At 42.8% G+C, this 27633-nt stretch overlaps 1 protein-coding gene across 3 annotated transcripts; it reads left to right on the top strand.

Moving 5' to 3' along the window:
* slc6a2 (solute carrier family 6 member 2) lies at positions 1-27238 on the top strand. 3 transcript variants are annotated; one of them, XM_048969277.1, is made up of 16 exons: positions 1-116; positions 213-330; positions 907-1362; positions 2835-2966; positions 3585-3822; positions 12272-12410; positions 12713-12847; positions 14578-14681; positions 16226-16350; positions 17377-17489; positions 18556-18684; positions 20097-20196; positions 21209-21309; positions 22818-22985; positions 23538-23609; positions 23966-27238. In XM_048969277.1, the coding sequence occupies exons 3-16, from the start codon at positions 1062-1064 to the stop codon at positions 23987-23989; spliced, it is 1881 nt and encodes a 626-aa protein (XP_048825234.1). In that variant the 5' UTR covers positions 1-116; positions 213-330; positions 907-1061; the 3' UTR covers positions 23990-27238. The 3 variants fall into 3 exon arrangements, with proteins under 3 accessions (XP_048825234.1, XP_048825235.1, XP_048825236.1); XM_048969278.1 differs by having other exon boundaries at positions 213-422; XM_048969279.1 differs by lacking the exon at positions 1-116 and having other exon boundaries at positions 161-422.
* Positions 27239-27633: the final 395 nt, after the last annotated feature.

Genomic DNA, 27633 nt, shown 5'->3' with positions numbered 1-27633 from the left:
CTTTTGGTAAAGGTGAACCAGGCATCAGTGTCCCGCGTTCATAAATTGACGATGAACCTTATCGCGGATTCGGATTGTGGGTTGTAGCGCGACGAGCAAACAGCAAAGGCAGAGAGGTAGGGGGGGGGGGGCACGAAGAAAGTGCAATTATAAGATATCACGTGGGAAAAGTGGAGCCTGATTTAAAAGCTCCGAATTTATTTTGCCTGCAGCCTCACGGACAGCGGAGACTTAAAGTTTCGCCAGGATGGACATTGACTCCGCAGACGCGTCCGGACCCGGGAAGGAGCGGACGATGGGGCTGTGTTAGCTCTGCTGTCGGCGCCTTAAGTGCGGATTGGCTTCTCCTCCTTTTCGCTAACAGCTTTGCGCACTGCTTATTCTAGACGCATTTTATGTAACTTTAAATCGCTAAGCAAAGTGTACGTCGTTTATTCATTTACGTTTTTTGCGTTTTCCTTATTCTATAACTACAAAGGGATCATCGGCGGGTCCTCCACAGTAGCCTACATGTCACTGTTCACACTATAATCAAACAGTCGAAACGTGTAAACTTAAACAATAGTTGCTGTTTTGTTCTAGTTGATTAATTAATGAGGCTATTTATTGAAACATTTTGAATACTTAGTAAGGAATTTGACTGGTCTCTATATTACAGGTGTTCAGGGTGACAGATGTAGACTATACAAAACGGACCGGTTGCATTCATTACTAGTATCCGGCATTTGTTACATGAAATAGGAGGTGTTTGTGTCATTCATGTAACTGATTTACGGATATCTATTCACTTCATGAAATTCCTCGAAAGTACTCGAGTATTTTTCGATTATTAGGAGTTCTGGTAACTCTGCATGGTCGTTTTTACTGTGTGCCTGCCCTTTGAATTACAACTGTTGTTTTCTACAGCTGATGGGAGCGGTGGATTCCGCTGCACCTCCAGAGGAGAAGTTTAGCCTCAGCGGAGTTTCCTCATCATCAGCATCATCGTCGTCATCATCAGCGGTACCGACTTCTTCATCATAACCAGCTGCTGCATCTCTCAGCTTCGAACTGGTGCGAGGATGAACATCCAAGTCCTGTCAGACCACAAACTCTCATCTGTCGCCCCTTTGAAGCCGTACAGTAATGTGGAAAAGAAGCAAGTGGAGTTGATCCTGGTGAAGGACCAGAATGGAGTCCAGTACACCAGCACTTCCATCATCGGTGCCCCCGGCGCCCACGTCTGTCCGTCGGGCTCCCTGAGTGAGGAAGAGCGTGAGACCTGGGGCAAGAAAATAGACTTTCTGTTGTCTGTCATTGGCTTTGCAGTGGACTTGGCGAACGTGTGGAGGTTCCCTTATTTATGCTACAAAAACGGAGGAGGTAAGCAAAAGTCCTTCAATCTATGTATATTTTGGCAATTTAGTTATTAGCGCAGTAAATTATTTGCCTTTCTGCAATATTTAAACAAAGATATTTATCAAATGAAAATATAAATCCATATAAGGTATTATTCATTATTTCCAGTTTTATTTAAAGGCTAAACATTCATATTTAACTGGCGTTTAATCCCACTTATTTAAAGTTCTACCGTTTTGCGTCAATGAGCTTCGAGATAGGTCTTGCCAGCAGAGTGCTTTAACCTGTGCCTATACTGACGATTTCGCAGTTAATGGTGTTGTTGCAGCATTTTCTGAGCCGTTATATACACGTGATTTAAGTGTTGGCGAAGTCGCTTCTTTTGGTGTCTGAATTTCCCACTTTGGCATTATAAATTATTGACAGAAAAGGAATTAAAATATTGCGCGGGTCTCCTGCGTGTTTATTGTATTTGTAAGTCAAGCGTCAGTTCGTTCAAATTTATCAGTGTTTACTCCCTCTGTTCTTAATTGTCATGCTTCTTTTTGCATGTTTATTAAAGTTCGTGCGGTGTGTACAAGTGTCTGAAAACTAAAGCAAAACACTTCAACAAAGAATAATTTCCACTTCACTGTACTAATAACGCTGCTGTTGGTTACCCAAGTATCAGTTTTTTATCGCAAAAATCAGTGGTAGAAATGCATAAAATTATGACACGTTAAATTGATGAGGCACTTATTCAAATGAAGGCACAGTAGCGGTACCCTTAAGGACTTTTCCAAAACAGCTATTATTCAGGATGCCTGTGTGATTTAGGGAATGGATGGTCCTGACACCTCATCTCTGCCAGAAAATCCATCACCTACACTGGATTCACTTTTTCAGAGGACACCAATCACACCTGCCTCTCACCTGTATGTTGGGCAGCAGGTAACTGAAAGAGCTGGAATGATCAAAGGTCTGCCAGTGAAAATTTCAGGAAGGCACTAGGTGTTGATGGAACCCTTGAGGAACAGAACGTAGCCTTAGTGGGTTCAGTGAAGAGGAGGTTCTGTAAGCGAAGGCTTCATCTTAGGGGCAATACAAACAACTTAATAAACCATCCATCCATCCATATCCTTCCTTCTATCCATCAATCTATATCAATCCCTATATATCACATTATCCAGCTCCAGGTAACTGATAAATTTTACATATCATTCATTTCTATCTTTTGGCTAAATTCCACCTAAAACCTCTTAGTAGAGTTTGAAAGTGACCCAGCTGATGCCTCTTGTTGACTAATGTATAATGTGCTGAGCCAATTCTTTCTGAATCACTGACTGTGGCACTTCTGTGTTATTGAGTGATGCTTATTGTTTGCGGTGCTCACTTGTGGGCTAGTAGCTTGACTCCCACCATGATCTGTCACTCTGCAATTTTCACGTGGCTAAAAACTAGAGCCGCAGTCCTCTGGCTGTCAGGAAAGCACTAACGAAGCCATTCTTTCTCGGCAGGAGCCTTCCTGATCCCCTACACTCTCTTTCTGCTTATTGCTGGGATGCCTCTGTTTTACATGGAACTGGCTTTGGGACAGTACAACAGGGAGGGGGCTGCCACGGTCTGGAAGATCTGTCCTGTCTTCAAAGGTAAGGGACGAGACCACCTCGGCCCGTGCGGCTGTGACACAGGTACTCCAGGGGCTGCCCTGGGTTTCTGGCCCATATAGTTCCTGATGCTTCATAAAGGAAGAAAATTAAAGATTTTCCATGAATTCATGTTTCTTTGAAAGCTTCGAAAGACGGAAGATTCTGCTTATCAGGATCTTTTTGGGGTCAAGGTGCTTTTTCACCGCTCTGACCAATGTTATGTTGATTTGTTCCTGTGACTAAAAATCCGAGCATATAACTGCTTCTCATACTGAGCCGGAATGTTAGACGTCAGGAGAGCAAATGTGTATAAAGCTGCACATTTGATCCGGGTGAAGAATCTGACAGCTACCTGGACCTTTATGCATAGTTTAAGCTTGATGACGGACAAAGCGGAGGCCTGTGGTCTTTGGAGGAACATACGTAGGTGTGTGTGCGTAGGGAATCCTTAGTTAATATGACAGCCCACATAAAACCATGATCGATGATTTGCACAAGCATAGCATATGCATCATAATATAACAAACAGTCGTAACTAAGGCTGGTTTGCCAAAGCCTCCTGTATCTGTTTTTGACCGCTTTTTGTGTTGCTGTCTTCCCGGTCCTTTCTTCCCGCAGGCGTGGGCTACACTGTGATAGTCATCGCGCTCTACGTGGGCTTCTACTACAATGTCATCATAGCCTGGTCCTTGTACTACCTGTTCTCCTCATTCACCAAGGAGCTACCATGGCTCAGCTGTGGGAACAGCTGGAACAGCCCCAACTGCACCATCACCCAGCAGGCCAACAGCTCCTGCCTGGGCAATGTCACCATGTATTCCAAGTGCAAGAACACCCCTGCCGCTGAGTTCTATGAGTGAGTGCTCGTCTTCCCCATGGCAACTTAGACACAGAATTGACTCAGGCTCCTCATTGGTGGAAAGGTGGATTGTGGGCGGGGCTTGTTAGTGGGTAGAGCATGCCTCAGCCTGATGATTGACATCAGGCAATAACTCCACCCACCAGGGAATTCTACAGCTCATCTATCCCATTAATGCGAAAAAAAAACTGGTACCACAACAGCCATAAAATTATCTTTCGATGACCGCAGGCATGCAAAAATTAGCGGGGGGGGGGGCGGGGGCAGGGTTTAGTGGTACAACGTGCCGGATCGATCGGTAAATACCCCTAACCCTTTCTCTTTCGTTCAGATGCGCTCAGAGCACATAAACATCAGGGGGTCATAAAAAAAGTTGCTTGAAAATTCATAATTTCATTTTTAAAATGAACGAACCCAACCTCCAAACCCCGAACAGCCTGTGGCCCTTGTCCCACGTGATGCCTTGTGGACTTTAACGAATGCAGTAAGACATGCATGTTCCTGTGTTAAATGCTGACATGTCAGTCAGTCAGTGTTGGCCTGAACCCAGCCACTGTATCATAATTTGTGTCTGTGGTGTGTTCTGTGCACTAAACGAAAGAGCCGCTTCTAGGCGCCCCACTGCCTCATGCTGTATGTTCGTTCGGCCCACAAACAAAGTGTGAACTCAGTGGTCATGTACATTATCATGAGGTCCTCCCAGTATCATGCGTGGGCTCAGGCCCCTGAGAATGTGGGCGGAGCTTTGGCATCCCTGCCCACTGACAGGCCATTGGTAGCCCAGATTTTTTATCGTGCCCTGGATGCCTATGATTTGTCAGATCCCTCCCATACTTGTTTGTCATTTGAAAACAAAAGGTTGTCATCGGCAGTGTTATGTTACTTGCGCGTTCTCTGGCTTAGGCTTAACGTCTGAGATGCTATGATCCCGATAGCAGTTAAACGGTCATACAGTAAGTCTGCATTAGTTAGCATAAACAATGCAGCACTGGAGAATGATACATTGTTATTCCCCCTTTAGGGAAGTCCTCTCTAGGCCTGCACAGGTTGTACACAATACAACGTTAGCTGGCTTGCAGACAGATGGTCGGTACCATTATTACAGAGTACAGCATTGGAACGGATTTCCTAAATCTTATCAACACTGAAGAACTTAACTTTTATGAGGCATGTCAGTCAGTGGAGATGATTAGCTATATGTAGGTCTGCAGAACAGTTTTGGAGGGAAACATTAGTTGCACTTGAGGAAGTTAGCAAAATGGCAGTGATGGGAGTCGTCCGACCTGGACAAATGAAAGCTGCTTCCAAATCAGGGGAAAGCCTCACTCTCCCACCAGCTTCTCCCCTCACTGTTACTGCGGCTCTTCAGTTCAGCGCAGAGCTCCTTCATCCTGACACGGCGTTAACTAGCTAAAAACTCCATGGGCTAACCTGCCGCTTCAAGTTCGACTCTGCGGCCTTCAGTGACGGCCACAACGTCCACGGTCTCCCGGTTTCAGCCCTGCCCCCGGGTGTCCCTGTGAGATAGAGCGACGAAGACAAGTTCTGTGTCAAATTCAGTGCCCAACAAGCCATGTTTCTACTGGCCTTCACTCCAGACCATTCCCTCTTAATCATTTCAATCATCACTTATTACGACTTAAATTTAAATGCAATTATATGGATAATTTATAATGCATGCTTATCTAGGTTCAAACATGGATTCTCCCGTGCTTACAGGCTATTTAAGTTCAGGCTGCTTTTCAGTGTACCCAGAATGTTCTTTGCTTGCCACTGGGAACAATAATAATATCTCAGTATACAAAAAATAATACTAGAGGATGAGCATGATTTACTTGGTCAGAGAAATAGATCTTGATGATGAAACGTTAGACTGAGTGGCCTTACGCCCTTAGAGAGGTGGCCAGTGGTGTGTCCGTGGCATTTAATCACATTTAAGAAATGGCAGTGCCTGCCATGGTCTCTCCGGCACTTTGACCCGAGCCCCAGGATGCCCCTTATGATTCAGCTGCAGATAACCTAGCAGCCAAATGAATTGATGTGTGGCCTGCAGGGACAGGAGAGAGATTAATGATTATGCTTGAGTCGCACACATCAGGACTTCATCACTGCCCAGCCATTAAAGGTGGCAGTCTTTCCATTTTGAAGGGGCTCCTCAGCCGTGTTTGACTTTGCGTTTCTGCCAAAGAACCATGATGTTGCAGTGCACTCCAGTTCTCTCATAATAACACTGCGGTCTGTAATTTTCCTTACAACTATGGCTAGGCCTTCATTTCCTCTCCAAATCTCCACCGAGGGCTTGGTTATTATCCTCCGCAATCAGCTGCTTGGAACAGTGCTGCTCCTTAACGAGGGACCGAAGCGTAATTATTGCGATTGAGTTTTCAGAGGCGTGACTTCGAGTCGGGTGTTTGTGCGGACGTGGGGGGGCAAGCAGGTGCTACTCTGCATTTGGGATCGTTAGCGCCAAAGGTCCAAATAACCCAATGACTCGTAAAGCGCTGCTGTTCACCATTACTCAAAATGTAGCCTTTACATCTCCGAAGACGCCATCTTCAGCTATGAATTCCACTGTGAGATATATGGGTAGACGGATGCCTGCTTGAGTTTATTGAGAATGTATTATATTCAGTTAATTTAGTGCATCATGTTTAAAGAGATTTTCACTTACAGTTTATCCATGTGTTTGAGTATTTGTTGGAACAACGGCGAGGGCCATTTCTGGAATATTAATTCTCAGTCTTTAAGTGACAGTTTTAAAAAGTGAAAAATCTAGTTTTATATTTAATGTTATGGGAACAATCCAGAAAGACCCTATATGACTATCGTCAACCAAATGAATTGATAAATTTTAGAATGAAGTCCTTTTTAATTCTAACCTTTTGCTGATCTGTTTTGAAATTGCTAAGTAAAAAGGAACTGCTATTAACCAAATACATTTTGACAAATGATCTGCCTGAATTCTAAATTCAGAACTGACATTCAAAATCTTGTAGAATTATTGCAGTCAGATGCAGAAAATAAATGGAGAATAAATGACTATAATGGGCATGGTGTTTCCAGTGAATACTGTTTGAGCTGCCTTTGAAAGTTCTCGAAGTAGCCAGAAGTGTGTAGCATGGCCTAATTTTACATGTAATTAGTCTCCAAGGGCTGACACATGCATCGTTGACCTGCATGGGCTTGTTATTGTCACTATTTTTAGAGTGATTTCCACCATATTCAAAAGTAACCACTGAGGATGAGTGACATTTTCAGGAGACCCGTTAGACGTTCGAGTTTGCCATGTCCTTATTCAGGTGGAGCAATCTGACATTAGTTTGCTAAACGGTCACGGATAAAAAAGATTAAACCGTGGTTGTGTCAGTGGCCGGCATTTTATTTAGACCACTCCGCTGGGTATTAGCTCACCAGCTTAAGTGGCGCCTTCATCTAGACATACTTATGTCTCAGGGCCTCCTCATGCCTTTTTTTCACAGAGATTTAAAACTGGGCCCCAGTTTCTGAGTTTTCATAGGACAAGGAAGTAGGAAACTTCAAGAGATCTATGGACTCATTCGTCTCACGATGATATTCGAAAGGATTCTCCTTTGCTGGATATGTAGACTGTGTGGAAATATATTCCACGGCTTTTCATAGCCTAAAAGCATAGACCACCTTCTTTCAAATGGCAGAAGGCTGACGTCTTCTTTGGAAACCTCACAGTTCAATGCCTCTGCGCAGGATGGCAGGGTTCCGAAAGCCAAGAATCTATCAACAAAATGCAGTACGTAAAATGGGGCGGTTGGTGTTTGCAAAGCAGAAAATGCTACAACCAGGCTCACTCCAGACTCTCAGGTCCTCATTTTGGATCCACCCAGTCAGCCCTCTTTATCTTTGACCATAATCAATCCAGTGAGACATAGCTGCCGTTTAATATATAAGGCATCTGCGGGTGTATGTGATCTATCACCATACTCACCAGACCTGCCCCTTCCATTGATATCTCTCCTTCCCACGTACATGAGCATGCAAAGCTCATATAAACATATACGTATATATAAACGCCGCATAATTTAATAACTGAAAGTAGAAAAGAGACAACATTGAGTGCATTACTCTCTCGTCCACTGAACCAAGAAAAAGGATTTAAACGAATTGGTAGAAACATCCTGCGTTTTACGAGTGGAATTTAGTTATATTCTGCATCATCTGGGTCTTGGGCTTAGAGTCCAAACTAAACAGCTGGAGCTGTGATTCGCCAGGAAACCTTGTAACGTAAATCATTCGTCATGATAGAATGGGAGAGAAAAAAAAACAACTACTGGCTAATTTATTGTAACAGTACAGAAGCATTCTACCATTTATAATGAAGTCTTACCCCTGTCGTAGCTTTAAAACAGCCTCTATTTATGTTTTTATATAACAAGTTGATATGTAATAGCTATATAATATTAGCCTAGACAGCCTGATGATTGGATAAAAATCAGCTGTTTAGAGTTTAGATAAATAAAACGACCAAACTGCACATTTATTGCTCTAATCTGACATGATGTGACGTTTTATGAGAAGGTCTACGTCAGCGGTCCACAGCATCGTCATGCACGCAGACGATTGTTCATGTACAGGCAGGTTGACAGTCCCTGCTCTGGATTATTTAAAAAAAAATGCTAATAAAGGTTATTGTTTTTTATGGATCTTCTTTTCGTAATAATGATGTCATTTCTGGATTTGATATATACTGTAGGATTGATAGCGCATTGATTTAAGAGGTAGCTGAATCGCTTCCTTTAACTGGGTTTTGGCTTCCATCGCGGCCAGACTGTGTGGTTCCATCCTGGCGTTTGTGTTATTTGTTGACTTGCAGTATGTTACATGTGGAATATGTGATTCCGTATATGTTTCACACACTGGCTTTCCAATAGGGAAAACCCACCAAATACTGCAATATTCCCTAGTCTCTGGATCACTGTGAGCCTAAGTGGATTAGCAGTTACTTAAAATAGATTGATAAAGTTTAATCTGATTGAGCTGAGTAAGCCAGGGACTGGGCGCTTTGTGTGAATTCGATGCGGTTTCCTCTGTTTCAGTGGTGAAAAAGCAGGGATGAATGAAAGTGAAGTACGGCTACAGATGGCTTATTAATGCCATCTGACGCACCTTTAGAATCTGATCCAGCCGGTTGCTGTTAGACTGAAGCCGGCCCGCACCGCGCACGGGCTGGGAGTGGCGCTAATGGACTGCCACTGTCATCAATGGAAAGCCTTTCGTCAGTGTGAATCCGGTCACTCCGCACACCCTACTGCCTCTTGTAGGGGTGGGGGGGCTTTAGCAGTCTCTGGGGCTGTGCCCTCCCTTAGCATAAAACCTCACGCAGAAACATGCTGGCACATTTCAGGCAAAGGAGACACGCAGTTCTGGGGGAACCACGGGGATGCAGAAGCTGTCTGTTCCCATTGTGGGCTGATCCCGAATTTGCTTCAGAAGTTGGCAGTGCGTTCGTGACATGAGTGTCTTGGACGCACTGCGCACTTCCATTAAATGGCCAAAGGCACAACAGAAACACAGAGTGCTGAATTGTTGCAATCTCTGTGAAAGTACACATAAAATACAGCAGAACTAAACATTTATACAGGTCATCATTATCCAGGGCAAGTAGTAATCAGAATGTTTGTTTTCTTATTCTTAGTAAAGTTTCAGTTAAGGGTTCTAGAAGGGGAATGCAAAATTGATAAAAGCATGGTCTTCCTATTTCTGGTTTAATCATCACCTGTGTTCTAGTTTCCAGTTAAAAAGTCTTTAATCTGCAGTGCAATAAAGTAAAAAAATATATCACCTGGAAGTTTTAGCTTGTCGTATATCGGCTTAGGGACTGTATTATTTTTTGTCCAAAGTGACACACCAGTGAGGAAAGCTACAGGTCAGGGTGAAGGATATTTATCACCCTTGGCACACTGGAGGTTAAGGACTTTGCTCAGCGCCCAGTATTATTACTCTGCTTGATTCAAACCCATAACCTTCCAGACATGGGTGCAGGTTCCTAACCGGCTGAGCTACACACTGACAACAGAACTTTCAACGGCAAGCTTGATCCAGTAGGGGGTGGGATGCTTACATATGTCATGGACTTGTGTAATTTAGCATTAGATAAAGTGAACATTGCTGGCTTAAATCTCACAAGGGATGCTGCACTTAACACCTGCATTTTTGTACTCCTCGAATCTTTCAGAACCCCACTCATTCCTTGTAAGTCTTTCCCTTTAGAACCAGTTTATCTGATTTGGCTAATAAAGGTCTCAAAGATCTTGTTACTAATGTTTCTTGTCCAAAACAAGAGGTTTGAGGTTCTCCGAAGAATTGTTGAAGAATCTCTGAGCTAAGCAGATAAACATGACTGCCTGGCCGTCTTCCTTGTTGAGCACACGCATCCATAACCTTCACCTACGGGTGTAATGTACCTCAGAGTAATTTACCTGGCCAACACCGGCTGTACATCTGGGTCCCACCTGAAAAGACACGGAAGGGAGCCGTCGTTGCACCAGGGAGACGCGATTCGTCCGTGTGTCTGCCGGACAAATTTTATTTATGTCTCCTCAGAGTGTTTGAAGTTTTAAGCGTTTGTTAGTTCTGGAATAACAGTCCAGGAACTTTACGGTGAATGTTAGTGCCAGGAAATGTGTGGGAGCCTGTATTCTGCCCTCGAGAAGGTCACAGGATGAGCCTGGGCGGGGAGTGGGCTGCGTTCATGTTGACTCTCATTGCTCAGTAAGGCGTGACAGATGGCTCGAGAGGGGCAGACCCACCCCTCCCCCATCCCGATAGTCATCTGTTAACGTGAAACGTGACGACTCATGTCTTCGTCACATAAACATTACGGGATTGTAGCCCCATGTTTTAAAGTGGATCCAAATTGTGTTTGCTTTTGTTACTGAGCAACGTTTTCCATTTGTGTCTGGTTAATGTGGCCGATTTTAGTTAAATCAGCAGGCGTGTAACTACAGCACCATGCGAGGCCTTTCTGTGTATCTCCTATGCATATGAAAAGGTTAATCTCCATCTTTACTAGATACGTTCCAGTTTTTCTATAATACATTAGTGGCAAAAACTTCAGCAATCTCATTGACAACGTTTATTTTATTGCATTCTCCTGTGTACTCGGGACGCATAAGGAAATACGTAAGAGGGAAACAGGAAGTTGACCTCACCTGTGTCTCCTTTGCATAGTGGCCCTGATGTTGGTAGCAGGGCGCTGTGTCAGTCCCACTCACTCTTCTCGTCTCAAGCAATAATTCACTTCAGACGCCAGGTAAATGGAAATTAAGAATAAAAAGAACCAGAAAGGTTTCTGAAGTGTTCAGAACAACTGCTCAGTACGGTAAATTTATCTCTGTTTCCAGACAAACAGGTTGTAATATGGGGGCAATCAAAGTCCATAGCTACACTTCAGTCAGTCATTTTTTTAAGAAACTGTCAATGTCTTTAATACTTTGTGATTTTGGGACATTTTCCTGTTTCCTAGAATTAGTGCCCCCTCCTAGGGGCCTCCTAGACAGTCCAGGAGGCTTAGGATGTCTGGGCGTGGTAGAATACAGCAGACGGTTACTGAGGTTGATCTGACGGAATCAGTCACCTGGGAGTAAGACCGCAGATGCCCACAAGAGTGTTCGTCCCAGCAGAAAAGTGTCTGGTTAATGCCGGAGCCCGTAAAATATTTATTCAGTCTCAAAATAAACATGAAGTACAGATTGGATAAGCATTCAATTTTAATTTGTCGCTGCTGAAAAAAGGACGTCATTAATTTTCCTACCATAGCCTGCCAGATGTTTTTAGCCATTACTGTGAGGTGACTGCAGGCATGTCTTTTACATCTGTTTTCATGGATTTACTATTTAATGTTTGCTGGATTGAGTAGAGGTTCACTACTGTTCTTAATATCAGGGAACATTCTCACTCTCTCTCTTTCTCACTCTCTCTCTCACACACACACAAACACACAATTCACCTTAATATGTGTTTTCGTCCATGGAGGGAAACCAGAGGAAACCCCACAATGGCATGGAGAGAACATGCAAACTCCACACACACATCAGGCCAGAGACTCAAACCCCATTCCCAGTGGTGTGAAGCAACAGTTCACCACCCTGTGACTTATCTGTGTTTGTATAAGTGTAAATTGCACACAATGCGTGTGCAGATCCTGCCTCACATATTGACTGGAGTGTCTGCTAAATTGACAAATGTAAATGACCATTGTCTCCTACTGACTCTTCCAAAGAAGAGTATTACTTAGGAAGCTAACGCCATAAACGCCTGAACAGACCATCCATCAATCAATCCACCTATGTTTCTAATGCTTACTCTGGTCAAGGCCATAACTCAAAATGCTCTCTTAATGTTATCTTTGGTTATCGTTTATCATCCTTGCTGAAATAAAAAGCCTAGCGCCTGACAGCCATCTTGTGCATAGGCGCGGCGTGCTGCACCTTCACGAGAGCGATGGCATCCATGACCTGGGCCTGCCTCGCTGGCAGCTGACGCTCTGCCTCGTGGTGGTGGTCTTCATCCTCTACTTTAGCCTGTGGAAGGGGGTCAAGTCCTCAGGCAAGGTATGCACACACACACAAGCACACGCAGATTTTTTTTTGTGTTTTCAGAGCCCGCCTTCCTTTTCACTGCCTTAAGCAACATGCTTTCGCAGATAGATTACAGGGACACAGATATATGTGAGTGAGGACTTGAAACTCCAGCCGCTGCTCACTGTGAAACGTGTTGATCATCATAAGCTTATCCTGATATTCACATGTAAATGGATGCCCAGCTGACAGGTGCATCAAAAAATCTGGACACGCTAAGGCACTTGAGACCACAGATTTATCAAAACAGCTGGACCTCTCATGTGTCTCTGCAGGTGGTGTACATCACAGCCACGATGCCCTACGTGGTGCTGTTCGTGCTTCTGATCCGCGGTATCACCCTGCCAGGCGCTATGGACGGTATCCGGGCATACCTCCACATCGACTTCAAGCAGCTCAACAACGCTACGGTGGGATGCCCTCATATAGCTATTTCCATTATCAAATGTCCTATAAGCATATCATGACTCGATGTAGTTGAACTATACATGTAATTAATAGGTGATGAATGAGAATTATTATTAGGTATCACAACGTTGACCATGGCTGACCATATGGGTGGAATTTCTCCAGAATGTCCCTTCTCATGTCTGGTTCCTCTGGCCTCCCAACAACAGATTCATTGTTGTAATGACTGAGTCCACCCATCTTCTATTTGCCCTCTGTTTTTTTCCACCTTCAACCTTTTCAAGCATAATGACCTTCTCCAGTGGATTGGGTCTGCTGATATGCTGAATATGCTCTAAATAGTTCTCCTCATTTCTGCTTCAAGCAAATATTCGAGCTTTCATCGACCAAGAATCTGCTTGTTTTCCTCGTACTTCTTCTTAAAAGTCTTTGCCATCTCCAAAGTTCAAAGAGATGAGTACTTTTCTGTCTTCTTTTTCATTGTCCATCTTTCACTGGAAATGCCGTATTCTGGTCTTGGTTCTTATAGACACCTTAGTACTGTTTTGAGATTCTTCCATCACAGCTCTGCTAAATGCCACTCTAAGAAATATTTCTTTACTGCCAGATCTTTATCTAACTTCTTCTGGGCCCAACCAGTTCCTCCATACTCCATCCTGACTATAACTTCTACCCCATTTGTAGAGAATCCTCATGAGGACAATGAACTGCTTTGGTACAAACATTTTCCTGAGAACATTCCATAGTTCAGTAATGAATTGATAAAGCACATGTTGACTTCCTTTGGGTGTTCTTTTGATTGTCCACCTTGCGTGTCACTTGTTCCTTGGCCTTTCTTGAATTTATACATTTGATGATTTTGTTTATATGTAAGGTTGACACTGAATGATCCTTTGCATAAATAACAGTAATGTAAATATTTTGTGTCCCTGTTATTTGCTATTGGAATAAGAACAACTCTTCCAGTTTGTTGGCCACTGAGGTATTTTTCAAAATTTGTTCTTCAGTTGCTTGTAATATTTTTTTTTGCGATGCCATCTAGCCATACTTTCCCACAGTGGTCTCAGTGAAAATCTGACCTCCTCATCCATACTGAAGGTTCTTTCATGTATCTTACTTCATTTCATTACCTATCCTGATGCCCACTTTTCTTCTCCTTCGAAATTCCTGTTGCTCATTTTGGTTTATTTTTCACATATCCTTTTCGATGGTTTCTTCAGATTCTCTCCTCGGTTCCTTCAGTTCTCTATCAAGTTGGTCCAGCATCTTGAATTGGGTTCTGATGTTTTGCTCGAAGGCAGACATATTCTCAAGGTCATTTTTGGGAGTACGATTGCCTTGTTCCTTTTCAGCTTCACTTGGGGCTTGCAGATAAGTAGCTCATGATCAGTTCCACAGTCTGCTCCAGGTCACGTCTTTGTTAATCGAATGGAGCTCTTCTATTGTTTGGCACTTAGAATGTACTCTTTTTATTTCTGTGAATTCGGGTGATGTCCAGGACGTTAATGACGTTAGTGAATTGCTTAGCAATGAAGAGGTCATTGGATTTGCAAAATGAATGTTAGGTATATATTAGTGTTCATACCTGTATATAGTGTGCAAGAATATGTAATATAAATAAACTTATGAAAATGAATCCTTGGCATTTATGCTGGCTGGATTAAGTTTTAGGGCAACAAATTGTTATAATATGAATGACCCCATTTTAACCAGTCGATCGTTTTCTCTGCAGGTCTGGATAGATGCGGCGACCCAGATCTTTTTCTCCCTGGGAGCAGGATTCGGGGTGCTGATCGCATTTGCCAGCTACAATAAATTTGATAATAACTGCTACAGGTGAGGATTGTCACTGGATCAAGATGCTGGGGGAACAGGGTGACTGTGGGCAATAGGAGCCGTCAGAGAGACAGAACAGGCAGGGTGCGGTGTTTGGAATGGAGAGGTTCTGATGACCTGCTCATCACTTCCATCCTCCAGGTTTCCCCCCTTCAGACCTTTAAGCATTTTTTGCATCAAAGTTGCTCATCTCCCACTCCTGCAGATTCATGCTGGCCCACATCGTTCAGTTAGACACCAGATAATTGTTTCCATCTAAATGGAACCTGCAACCGCTTCGGTTAATTTGCGCAAGACATAACTCTGGCTTCACGTAAACAAAAAAAAACAAAAAAGAGCCTTGAAAATACTTTAGTCGTGAAAAGAAAGACACAGTTTTGTAGTGAAATTGGCCGATGAGTGTGTAATTAGGAGAAGGCACAGGCTGAAACACCAGCCAGCCCACATACGGTGTGACACTGTTTAATCCTGCCCTGAGACTTATCTATTTCCCTTGCAGCGCCTCCCATCCCACGCAAAAGCTCACATGTTGCTGGTTCTCAGGCCTAGCTGTGCCCTTGCCAGAGTTTCACCAGGGGTTCCTTCACCTCTCGGGCACAACCTAAATACTTCCACTGGAGTCTGCTTGGCTTAGAAAGTGAAGACAGATGTTTCTGCTCTCAGCTGGGTCTTTTCTGTTACTTGATTCAAAAGGAGCTGGGAAACGTCTAGGCAATATTGGTCAACTCTATGTACAACAAAACGAAAAGAAGATGGGTTATGTGTTAGTGTAAGAACAAGTGAGTCATTCTTGGGTGCTAAAGGGATTATTGTGATGGGATCCCTGGTGCTTTAGTTTCTGTTGTTTATAAGCTGTGAGCCGTGGCTTTGCCTTACTGGCTAGCGAGGTGACACTTGAGTGATTTTGCATCTGAATGTCAAAGCAGACACCTCACCACGCATCTCGGCGACGGGAATGACGTACATAAGCAGGTCTCCGAGGCATGTAAGGTCTTGCCACTCACATAATCGTCCCGTGAGCCTCACCGTCGGCTTCCAGGTAGCGTTGCAGCAGCAGAGAGGGTGAGAGTTTCTTGAAGTGGGTACGCAGCCAGGGGAAGGCAGGACTTGGCCGAGCGCTTGTCGGAGTCGACCATTTGCAGATGTAAAAGTGTTAGGCGGCCCAACAACTTGTCACAGTGCCATCGCAACAGCTGGACTGAAACACAAGGCACAATTCTGAATGACATTTGTGCTACATATTAGGTACACAGCCTGGCTCAGTGGCATACCTGGAAATATGGGCTCCCAGAAAAAAAATGACACCTTAGGTCCCCCCACCCAGTTTCTCATTTTATTTTATGTATTCTGGGGCCCTTTTGGAGTGCTGGGCCCGCTGAATCTGTCAGGTTATTCATGCCCCTCCTATGCCCCTGGCAGTGCATAATATCCTGTATCCCAAGTGAGTGTCCAGAGAACAGAATGCTGCAGAGATGTGTGTCAGGGAGGAAGTGCAGCTTAGGGCCCGAGCTGATGTGAACTGCTCTGTGTCTGTCCTCTTGCAGGGATGCTATCATGACCAGCACGATTAACTGCGTCACCAGCTTTTTCTCAGGGTTCGCTATATTCTCCGTACTGGGTTACATGGCCCATAAGCACAAGGTGAAGATCGAGGAAGTAGCCACTGATGGTAGGTCCCGGATTCCCCTTTGACAGCCACTCTGCCGCTCATTGTGGCTATGGAGGAGTCTGACCTGTGTCAGGCATTAGGACTTACAGATAGGCTGATGTTCCAGCCAATCATCTGTCCCATGAAATGGGATTTGAGAACAAAAATACTCAGTTTAAATTTAATCAGTTTAAATGTACTGTGTGCGCATATATATATATATATATATATATATATATATATATATATATGTGTGTGTGTGTGTGTGTGTGTGTGTGTGTGTGTGTGGAATACCTATCCTTATGGGGACACAATGTCCCTATAATGTGATAAATATCAGTTGTAACAATACCGGTTTCCTGGTCCCCATAAGGGAAAACTCTATTTTATAAAAATTGGTGACTGCTATGAAAAAACTGAAAATGCAAAAACTCTTGTTCTCTCTATTCTTATTTTCTATCATCTCTTCCTCATCATGTGTTGAAAAGCACATTCGCCCAGCAAACCATTCCAGTCCTGGTTCCGCTGACCCACTGTGCATGTAGGCTTTCGTTCAGCCGAGCTTTAATTAATTAGCCTTCAGTGAACTTCCAGTTACATTAATTGGACTATTGAGATTGCATTAAGCAAGTCCTAATTGAGGGCTCGTTTTTCGTCATATTTAGTTTTGTCCTAATTTGTTTTTGTTTTTTATCAGAGCACGTTCTTAATTGTTCAGGGAAATTCTGTTGTATTACAAAATATACCAGAAAATATGCCAGTTATTATCTGTATTTTGAACAATTAAATCATGTCTGATTGCATAAAATAACAAATGTGAATCATGCATTTTAAATTGTTTTCAAGTCATATCTCAGCGCTGTAGGTATTCCAACACCAATTTTAGCGTTTATTTAGATTAAGGGCTAATTAATTTAAGGCATCAGCTGGAGCAGGAATACCAATCCTCCCAGCTGGCCAACAAGACCAGGGTAAAAAATACCTAGAAAAACAAAATAAGCTTGACGGGAAATGTTCTGCTGGTTATTTGCGTCTTTTTAAAAATAGGAGCCGGACTGGTGTTCATTATCTACCCCGAAGCCATCTCAACCCTCCCAGGCTCCACATTCTGGGCTGTAGTCTTCTTCATCATGCTCCTGACACTTGGTATCGACAGCTCTGTGAGTGAAGATATGCCCCCCCACCCCCCACACACACACAGAACCACACACAACTGGGAGACGTAAGCATAGATATTTGAGTGTTCTTTGTAGTGCGGTTACTCTGTTAATTTGCAGCAAATGGAGTGCAATGGGAAAAAAATTACTTTGGCAAATTAAAAGTGTGCTTTTCATAGCTGCAAAAGAGTTGCAGTAGTGTTACTGAATCTAGCGATAGCATGACCTTTATAGCTCGGTACCTTTGGCCAGTAAGAATTTTATTTAGTAACCACATTCAATGTGAACTCGATTAATCCTAAAGCATTTCTGATGGACAGGGGTAATGTGGTTCACTGCTCAGTGTTTTACTTATGAAACCATGCGAATTCTGGAGAATTTGATTATATGTAAAAGAATCCGGTGCTATGGAGTTCTCTTCTCTAATGGTGAAGACAGTGATCTTAACTGCATCAGTGCTTCTTAGAAATTTTCCTGTGATTGCTATCCTGCAATCATGACAAGAGTCAAATAATATCAGCTGTGAGTTGCCACACACTCATTATCGTCCGACTGTGACTTTGCTCAAAGGTTTCCTATGACGTGACTCCAGGCACCATCTCCCACTCTACACATAAAAACCTTAGATGCATCTCCAGCATGTTAAGGCAGGCCATCGAAACTCTTAGGGTATATTAAATGTAATCATTTGTAAAATTTGCTTCTAGTATGTGTTTAGCTACTGTTTTATAAAAGCAATAAGGCATTTGGGGCATTAATAAAACCACTGCTTTGCATCACTGTCGCTATGCTTCATGTCACAGAGGAATGTATTTGGTTTTATTCACAAATAAAACACACCCTCTCATGTGTTACTACTTAAACGGTGGATGATGCACGTTTTGGCAAACAAGTGGGATTTTACATACAAAGTGGTTTGTGTTCAGGCCATATTTGTGTAGACAATAGTTTCCTCCCAGTTGACTTGTGGTCAAAAACATCTGCTGAACTGTTCCGTCACCTTGTCTTCGCCCGCCTCTCCTCTTCAGCACTCTCTCACATCCAGGCCTGTTTCTGTCTGCCGTTTCAGATGGGTGGGATGGAAGCCGTCATTACGGGCCTCACAGACGATTTCAAGTTCCTCAAAAGGAACAGGAAACTCTTCACCTTCGCCACAGCATTTGGAACATTCCTGGTTGCCCTGTTTTGCATCACCAACGTAAGTTTGCATTCTGGGGACTTGAGCTGAATCTGGGACACCTTCTTGTTAAAATTCCGGCTTTGACTGGAAAGATCATCTTAATTTTTCCTTGTGGTTAGTGGGTCAACACTGAATGGCTGGACCTTTATTGAACACCTGGTGCCGGATTTTTATTGTACCTCATTGCCTAGAATGGGGTACAGTTTGGGCACCATTATCCTCTTCATTTTTGCTTCTAAGAAGCTCAGACTCAATCCAAAGACACAGTTAGCTCTCCTCAAAATTTGTTCACCCTATCAGCCTCTTTCAATCTAATATTAGATTACACTGGTGCTGCACACGACTAAGTCTCAAGAAAAGCAACCAAATCTGCAGTTTCTTGCAGACTTCCTCTGTGTTCTCACGCCACTCAAGCCTGTTACTGATGTAGATGCCAAAGTACCTATAGCACTGTACTATACAGTCTCTCCATCGTTGGGGACAGCAGTCAGTTCCCCCGCTCTGCCTGATGTCCACCACCAGCTTCTTCGTCTTTCTGACTCCAAGCTGTGAGTTGTTCTTCTTAACCCCCTTAACAAAAGTCTCCACCAGAGTTCCGTACTCCTCCTCCTTCACTGACACCTCTGACAGCCGCAGAAGCATCCTGAGCCAGAGCTGCATCTTAAGTCTAAAGTGTAACTTAACAGAAGTTTCTCAGCCGTGGTCTTTTCTAACCAGAACCATTATCATTAATGTCGTTTCTCATGTTCTTGTGTCACACTATTACCTCAGGTTAGCTAACTGGGTCAGCTAGAAACCTGTTCTACAAAATTAAAAATGCAGAATATTACATCCTTGACATGTTGCAGGATTTCACATTCCAGCTTGGGTATAAGAAATCCGCAACAAAAACAATTTTGTCCCGTGCAAGGCAGCTAGATGCTCTGTGGAACGTGGTGGCATTTCTGGCTGAAAGGAACTGATATACTGAGTGTCAAAGCATTGCCCACATGCTGCCCACTCGCACCGCCATTGCTGATCAGGAGGGAAATAGCCCTGGTAAACTGTCTGTTAGTGACCCCCAGTGGAAGAACATGTTAACAAATTCAGCTCAGTATGAGGTGTCATATGTAGCACCATGCATTCAGCTGGCCGAAAAGATTTAGGCAACTACACTAAGTCAAGTAAATGCAAGTTCTGAACTGAATCAAAATAAGTTTTTTTACTCTGCTCATGCTGGCCACCTGACAAGAATTCATGAATGGAAAAATATCTGGTGTGGCTTGCATTAAGTGACCATTGCTTAGGATCTTGCCTTTTTCTCCCATAAACAGAATGCAGGATATGTAACAGGGCTTAAATTATTTTATAATTTTATAAATTATTATGTACTGGGCCTTGTGTGGAAAATCCTTATGAAGCACCCATCTTTCTGTCCCTGTGGTGTACAGGGTGGGATCTATGTGCTAACCCTACTGGACACATACGCTGCGGGAACATCCATCCTCTTTGGGGTGCTGATAGAGGCCATTGGGGTTTCCTGGTTTTATGGTGAGTGATCTGCTACTTACTGGCACAGCCTGGCGTAATTAAGGGGGCTCCTCTTGCTTGACTCTTAAAGAAATTAATTTATAACAGACCTACTGAATACGCCTAGCAAGGCGTTGTGGAACGTCGCGCGCTGCGAGGACTTGCGGCTGCGGAAAGAAATTTGAGATTGTAGATTTTAATAAGGTGTGGGAATATATCCCCAAGATTGGCTTCTCCCAGAAGAGGATCACTGAACTGTACTTCCAAATGCAGGCAAGCGTTTCATTCAGTTCCTTCAGCAGTGTCCTGCCGGTGATACAGTCTTCAGCAAACACACTGGTGGCAGGGGGGGAGGGGTGCTCTAAGGTTTTTCTCTGGGGTCATAGACTTAAGACCCCAGTGCTCTCCTCTGCTTTCAACACATCCCCTTTACCCTAGACCTCCAAAAACCTCAGGCTACAGCTGACATTTCTACCAGCCCTGAGATGTGGCTTCCTGTCTCATCACACAGCCCCACCTCCCTTAGCCCTACCTTATCTCCTGCATGCATTTTCACTCAGAGAGCTGATGAAACAGCTTCAGGAAGAGGTACACGTGTAAAAGAATGTTTAAATCCTTTTCCAGCCTGAAAGTTATAAACATTCTTAATGGCTCTACGTTAATGGTCTTCTCAGTGCTGATATTTTTGTTTCTTTCGGTGAAACAGCACTGTAGTCTGAGTGAGTTCCACAACAGATGTGGGTTCAGTGCTTGCCAGAGCTCTGGTGGATGAGTGCTCTTTCTCCTCGTGTTTCTTCTTCGTACTCCAGTGTCTTCCTGCAGTTCATAAGGATCACATTGGATTGTTTTCCTTTCATATTTCATTCTGTCATTTAGCTTTTGTTTTCAAAACCTGACATATTGTCAGTTAATTATAGACTTCTTAGTGAGTGTTTTCATGTGCATGTTGAAGGTGAAGACCTTTCCAAATGGGTCCCAGTGTTTTGTATCCCACTTAACGTAGATGCCTGTAAATCTCCCTCCCCCCATCCAGGTGTGGACAGATTCAGTGAGGACATCCAGCGTATGATGGGTTTCAAACCTGGTCTTTACTGGAGACTATGCTGGAAGTTTGTTAGCCCAGTCTTTCTGCTGGTAAGATCTTCCGAGGGAAGGTGATCTAATGAAGAGACGTACAAACACACACTCCTTCAGATAACATCCTCACATACATATTTCTGTATCTTCTGTATTTTAAAACAAACATTAAGGGTCGCAGAGACTAATTACACCTTATCATTACAGGAAATGATTTCGTTTCTAGGATATTCTACCAATCATACATTTTTTCTACTGTATTATTTGGGTCAAGGAGATTAATTACTCAGGTTGTGTTTTTATATGAGCTCAAATGGTGTGTGTGGACAAGCCTCTGTTAAATTGCTTCTATAAATAATTCATATTGTTTTAGCAAATATGCATCACTCTTGGGGTGTGTGTCTGTTGAAAAGACCCTCTAAAAGTTTAATATTTCTTTTTAATGGCATGCTTTAGTTATGGCTTTGTTATAGTTGGTAATTGTATTTACTGATGCTGTTTACAGCTATGTTTGGTATTATATGCTAATTATTGGTGGGATTTCAACCTTATTTTTGTGCACCTCTGCCTTCCCACTTCACAGTGCTTTGTCCATGCGCAATACTTTTCTGTTGACTGGAATGGCTCTGAAGTTCATGGGGTAGGAGGTGTCCAAGTGGTTCTGCCAGGGATCCGTGCCCGGTAGCCATTTTAGCAACCAGCTAACTCCCTCGCAACCACTCCATCCAGCAGATTACGATGCTGGGATGTAACATAACTGACACCCCCTAAGGGAAGCATCGGTACCTGCAGCTTGGTAGCAAGAGCTTCTGACTTCTTTGTGCTCCTCATTTTACACAGGGCCAAACTGCCTCTGCCAGGCCAGAGTGCATGTTGAACGCGTTCTTTCTCTCTTTATCCTGAGAGTCATGTGACGGCTCATGTGAAATCCCGAGTGACGGAGGTGGATTGTGGTCAAGTAAATGTAACACGGGATCAGAGGATACAAAGTTTCAAAGAAAACCGATAGAAGCATACAGAGAACAGGAAACAATGTCTTTATAATTGATTGATTTGGAGTTAATGGTGCAATTAGTACTTTGGGACACTGAGTTGTATAAGGACACCATCTACCACATGGGTCCTTCTCTGCCCCAGAATCCTGCTGGGCATTGCAGGGACACCGAAGAGATGGCTGAGTTTAGCCGGGCACCTCAGGCTGCCAGGAATCTAAGGGATGGAAGCCGACAGCCCCAGGCAAACATCTGGACAGGAGCCACTGGTCACAGAGCCCGTCCTCCTGCTTTGGCCATTTTTTGATATCCCCCTTCAGGGGACAGTCGCAGCCCAGATTTTGACATTTGTTACACTGGGAGCTGTAAGGATATAACATTTCAGGATGAAGTCAGGATGTGTCTAGACACAAAATGAATGCCATGTGTATGTTGTAAAGTAAACAAGAATCAGTATGTTCCCACTTCTTCTAAGGACAAATTGGGTTTGTGAAGTACTGTATGGACTTCTGTTTTGACCAAACATATTTTGTTGAAAAATAATAACTAGTGTTTTATAACTTTGTCTTTCAGTTTGTGGTGGTTGCTAGCATTGTGACTGCCCCTGGTCTGAAATACGACGAATATATATTTCCACGATGGTCCAACGTGGTTGGCTGGGGAATAGCGATGTCATCGATGCTCTTTGTGCCTGCTTATGCCATCTACAAGTTCCTCAGCATGCCAGGAACAGTCAAAGAGGTTTGCTGGGAAGGATCCCCACATTTCCTTTGCAGTTTTTACATCTAGGGGTGTTATAAGCCTGGAGTATTTCACACTGGTTCAGTTTTTCAGCAATATTTTCCTGATGTTCCCCTGACCTGGGAAACCATTATAGAAGCTTAGGCTTGCAGTAAAGTACAGCTGCACCGGTCCCATAACCTGAGGAATACTGGCTGGATATCTTGCTGGAATATTCACGATTATGATCAAACGGTTGGAATTTTTTTTTTTAGCATTGCGACATTACTGTTTTTCCTAGTCTACTGTAACATGCCTGAATTACTCAAATCATGGGAACTTGCGCACCTTTTTCCATTACGTTATACTCAAGCACCGTTATCAAACATAGTGAAATCTTTTACATTCTAGGGGGGAAATGTGGAATATTGTGGACCAGCTTTCTAAATGTAATTTAGCTTCGTTTTAGCTAATTTAGTTTGCTCAAAATAAGTGGGACCTTCTCACGAGTAGCCTGCAGAACATGAGAGTGGTGAGGGACCTGAGCTTTTTCCATGACGTGTGTCATTGCAGAGGATGGCTTACTGTCTGACACCTGAGCATGAACATCATCTAGTGGCTGAAGGCAGCGTCCGGCAATTCAAGGTGAGTGTCGAAAAGGCTGGCTGCGCTGACGGCTGTCAAATTGCGTTCACAAGATAAAGTCCACACAGAAATCGAGCTTAATATTCTACAGTACAGTAGTGTGCTTTGGCTCTTTCAGATCTCAGTGGGGGGGGGGGGGGGGGCGGGCTTTCTGTTGGAGAGAAATACAAATGGGTAGAACTTAAAAAAATACATGCTATTCTAGTTCCTAATGGTAAACATGTATACTGAGAGCCCATTATAATAATAATAATAATAATTATTATTATTATTATTGATGTTGTTGTTGTTGTCGTCTATAAGTTATCACACGCTCGACATTTAGCCAATGAGCTCCATGGACATTCTGATTTCAGCTAAAACACTGGTTGGCCATTTGACTCGGAGACAGCATAGCTACGGATAAGCCTGTTGGGACGTTGAAGATGTGTTGATTCTGCAGCCTGTGGGAGCACTTTCCCAGGGACGGCGATGGGTGGCCGTTCACGCAGAGCTGCGCTTCAATACTGCCTCATTGCCCCAAAAGTGACACCATTCCTCAGTCCACAGATGACTAAGGTGTGGGATAAGCTTTAAGAGGAACTGTCCATTTTTGTTTTATGCTTTTATATATATATTTTTTTTTTTTGCTAAAAGTTTTAGTTGTGTAACGTGATTGTGGTCAATACAAAATGTAGACCAAATCAATAGTACTTCTCAGAGGTGTTCATTAAATGTGAAAACAATCACCCTCCATTCATCTTCATTTTTCAGTCTACTGACAGCCCTACTTTAAGGTAGACGGTAAATGGAACTATCTGTTGGCGTTATTATTAACATTATTATTATTATTATTATTATTGTTATTATTATTATTATTATTATTATTATTATTATTATTATTTACATAGTTATCTGCTGAATGAAGATGGGACCTAAGCAAGATGGGACCTAAGCAATGTGCCATTCTGTAGCGTTAGGTAATGCATGGAAGACGGTGGCAGTGTGTTTGATTGATTTCAGGAAAGTCTGGCTTAGTTCCTGTGGTGATGAGGTCCTGAGGTTCACTCCCATTAACATCATTCTGTGTTTGGGTAGCAGGACACCCTCATTGGCCCAAACTACATTTGTTTTAGTAAGTTTTGAAGGTGATAACTGGGGCTAATACACAGGAAAGTTGAACATGGAAGTCTGTACGACCTTTTGCCTTCTCCGTGCCCTGTTCGCTGACTAGAATCTACTTTCCTGTTCCTTTGTACGTACTGCAATCTACAAGGAGAGCTTCGCTGAGCATCTCTGTTCTCCTTTCTCTCTTGAAAAGAGAACAATTTGACTGCAACAGTGCCTTATCAAGCAAAACACAAAAAGAAATCTTGCAAACTCCCCAATATTTTGTTCTCTATTTGACAATTCTTTAGGGAATTCAAAAAAGTCTTTATTCCTAGTAGTGCAGGTACCTTTTTTTCTGTAGAGTCATGATAGGAAGACATCCTCTCTCCTGTCAAAACAGATGTCAGATTTTGTTGATTAAAGTCTATTCTATTCACAGTGAGACCGAGAGTGAGATGTATCATCAGTTCATATGTCATTCAGTCGTCAACTGGAGCCCCAGGTACTACGTTAAAAGAGAAACTAAACTAATTTCTCTTTTTCCGCGGGGGAGTTCCAAGAGAAACTGATGTTCAGATGATTTCATAGCTGTCAGGTGGATGTTTTATTTAATATCCTATGCCAAGAGAAGTGAAGGCTTCCATCTAGTTCCATATTAAGGCAACGCAAGCTTCCACTCAGTAGTACAGTTCTGGGGATAGCAGAAACATGATGTGTCCATTGTTTGAACTGCTGCAGCTGCCAGAGTGTTTGGTTCTGATAAAACACAGCAGAGGTACCAGTTTTAAGCTGAATGCTTGCATGCATTTTTGTATTCCCAACTTCCATAATTACCAAGTACACCCAAATATTTTTTATCTACGGCTTTTCTCTTGCTTAAATGTGCATCTTTGAAGGCCAAATTTCCAAAAGTCAGTCAGGCCATGGGACATGTTTTCGAGAACATTTCTGTGGACTTTTTCTGTGTGTTTTAGAAATTTAACAAGAGTTCTTCATTGGGTTACACGAGGATTGAGTGAGGTTTGGTTGCCAAGACTGTAACATATGATGTGGTAACCTGACTGTAGCAGACTCATCTCAAAAACATCAAAAAATGGACTGTGCAACTTTTGGAAATTTGCTCTTCAGTTGGTAAAAGAAGAAATTTCTCATTTGCAAAGTGGCCCAAAACAAATTCCGTTTGTTGCCCAGTGAAAGTCAAGTTTATATCATTTCGCAATTTCAGGGCTTTTTCCCAGTGCTACATACTTCTGACACCAGTTCAATTCATTACACTGATCTTTAGCACTGGAATGAGATGGCCAAGGGTTCGAGTTCCTTCTGGAACATGCTTCTTCTTTTTAACTGACTGTTTGAAACCTGAATTGTATCTGTTGTATATGGTTGCTAATCACTGTGAACTGTTCAGACTGATAGGGAAACTGCCTTGTTAGTAACACATTATGATACCATAAAACACAAATTCTACAGCTTTTTTACCGATATAACCATTGCATTACATTTTCTTTATATTCCAGCTGTATTACCTCCAAATGTTACTGCCTTGTCGTTCTGCTTTATGTTGAAAACGTACTTTTCCTCCAAAGACAACACTTGTATAGGAGCGGTTGTGTGGACAGGTTTTACCGTTTTGTGGGGACCAATTTTTCTGTGTAGTGACATAGCAAAGTATGAGAACGCATTCATTATTGGCATGAGTATTTTTTTTTGAGAACAAAGAAAATGCAGTGTTTACCGATTTCCATCTCTCACCGAAAGTTTGGAGTTAGGGACCCTTCATTTCTTTCAAACAGCAATCCCCACCTAACATATATCTGTGTGTGAGTGAATGTAGCTGAAATTATTGTCATCAAACCATCTTGCGTGAGCCCTTATCCAGGCTGCGATCTGAGGGTGAGAGCGAGCCTGGCACTCACAGGAAGTTAAGGGCACAGGGTGAGGTATCTGCAAGGGATTCATCACACTTACCGTGCAGGACTGTCACATTCTTTATTTTTTATTGAAAAAAAGAGGAGAAAAAAAAACTTCACAACAAACAAAAAAAAATAAGCCGTTTTAATTCCCTACTTTGATCCATGGAAGTTTTCGTTTTATTAAAATATTAAACTTAAAGAAACTCCTCTCACTAGATACTGTACAATACAACACAAGCCACACATATTTTACATGGCAAATACATGTGTGTTCAGAGTTACAGATATATACAAACAAATATAAAATATATTCTTTTGTTATATAATATATATAATCTTGTATTTATCAAATTGTTTATAACAAAACGTGAATGTAAAGCATTTTAAATGTAAAAGTCTACTGTTATATCATGGTGTTTGGTGTAGATGAGACAAAGTATTAAAAAAAATGTACCTTCACTGTATCCTGGGGCCACGCTGACACAAATGTTGAAATAAACCCCAGGATTACAGAGCTATGTTTACAGAATGTTGTGTACTATACAAAGTCCTGTTGAAAGTGAGTGAAAATGATCTATACAGAAGTCAAAATATGCACACTATGTCAATAAAGAGTTTTCTCATCCACCTGCGGTTATGGATGGTGATTTGTTTGTGTCTTTGTCTTTATGGTAATTCTGTCCACAGTGGATCTGGGAAAGGGGTCAGGTTGGGGGGAAGATGGGGGGGGGGGGGCGGGAGTCAGGTGAGATGAAAACAGGGGGTCAGATGACAGAGAAGGAGAGGTCAGGTGGGGGAGAAAACCGAGGGTCATAGGGTGACTCTCAATACCAAGAATGCAGAGAACGAACTTGGGGGGCAATGGATCATGGGATTGGTCTCGCTTGGGAAGGATGCAACCAAGGCATCCTTGACATTTGAGACAGGGCAAGAACGACATCCAGGGGTTTTTACCATCCTCTATACGTATATTCCTGAGTATTGGAACTGGTCTTGGGCAATATAAGATGACATAAAACAGG

The sequence above is a fragment of the Brienomyrus brachyistius genome, chromosome 11, assembly GCF_023856365.1.
Source record: "Brienomyrus brachyistius isolate T26 chromosome 11, BBRACH_0.4, whole genome shotgun sequence".
In the NCBI taxonomy this organism is placed as follows: Eukaryota; Metazoa; Chordata; class Actinopteri; order Osteoglossiformes; family Mormyridae; genus Brienomyrus; species Brienomyrus brachyistius.
The sequence above is the reverse complement of the archived record's forward strand: the minus strand, read 5'-3'. Positions and strand labels throughout refer to the sequence as shown.

Bases quoted from the DNA above. Each gene is read 5' to 3' on its own strand.
- slc6a2 (XM_048969277.1), top strand. From the start codon at position 1,062: ATGAACATCCAAGTCCTGTCAGACCACAAACTCTCATCTGTCGCCCCT. The intron at 12,411-12,712 runs GTATGCACACAC...GTGTCTCTGCAG, and splicing joins GGGTCAAGTCCTCAGGCAAG to GTGGTGTACATCACAGCCAC. The intron at 12,848-14,577 runs GTGGGATGCCCT...TTTTCTCTGCAG, and splicing joins AGCAGCTCAACAACGCTACG to GTCTGGATAGATGCGGCGAC.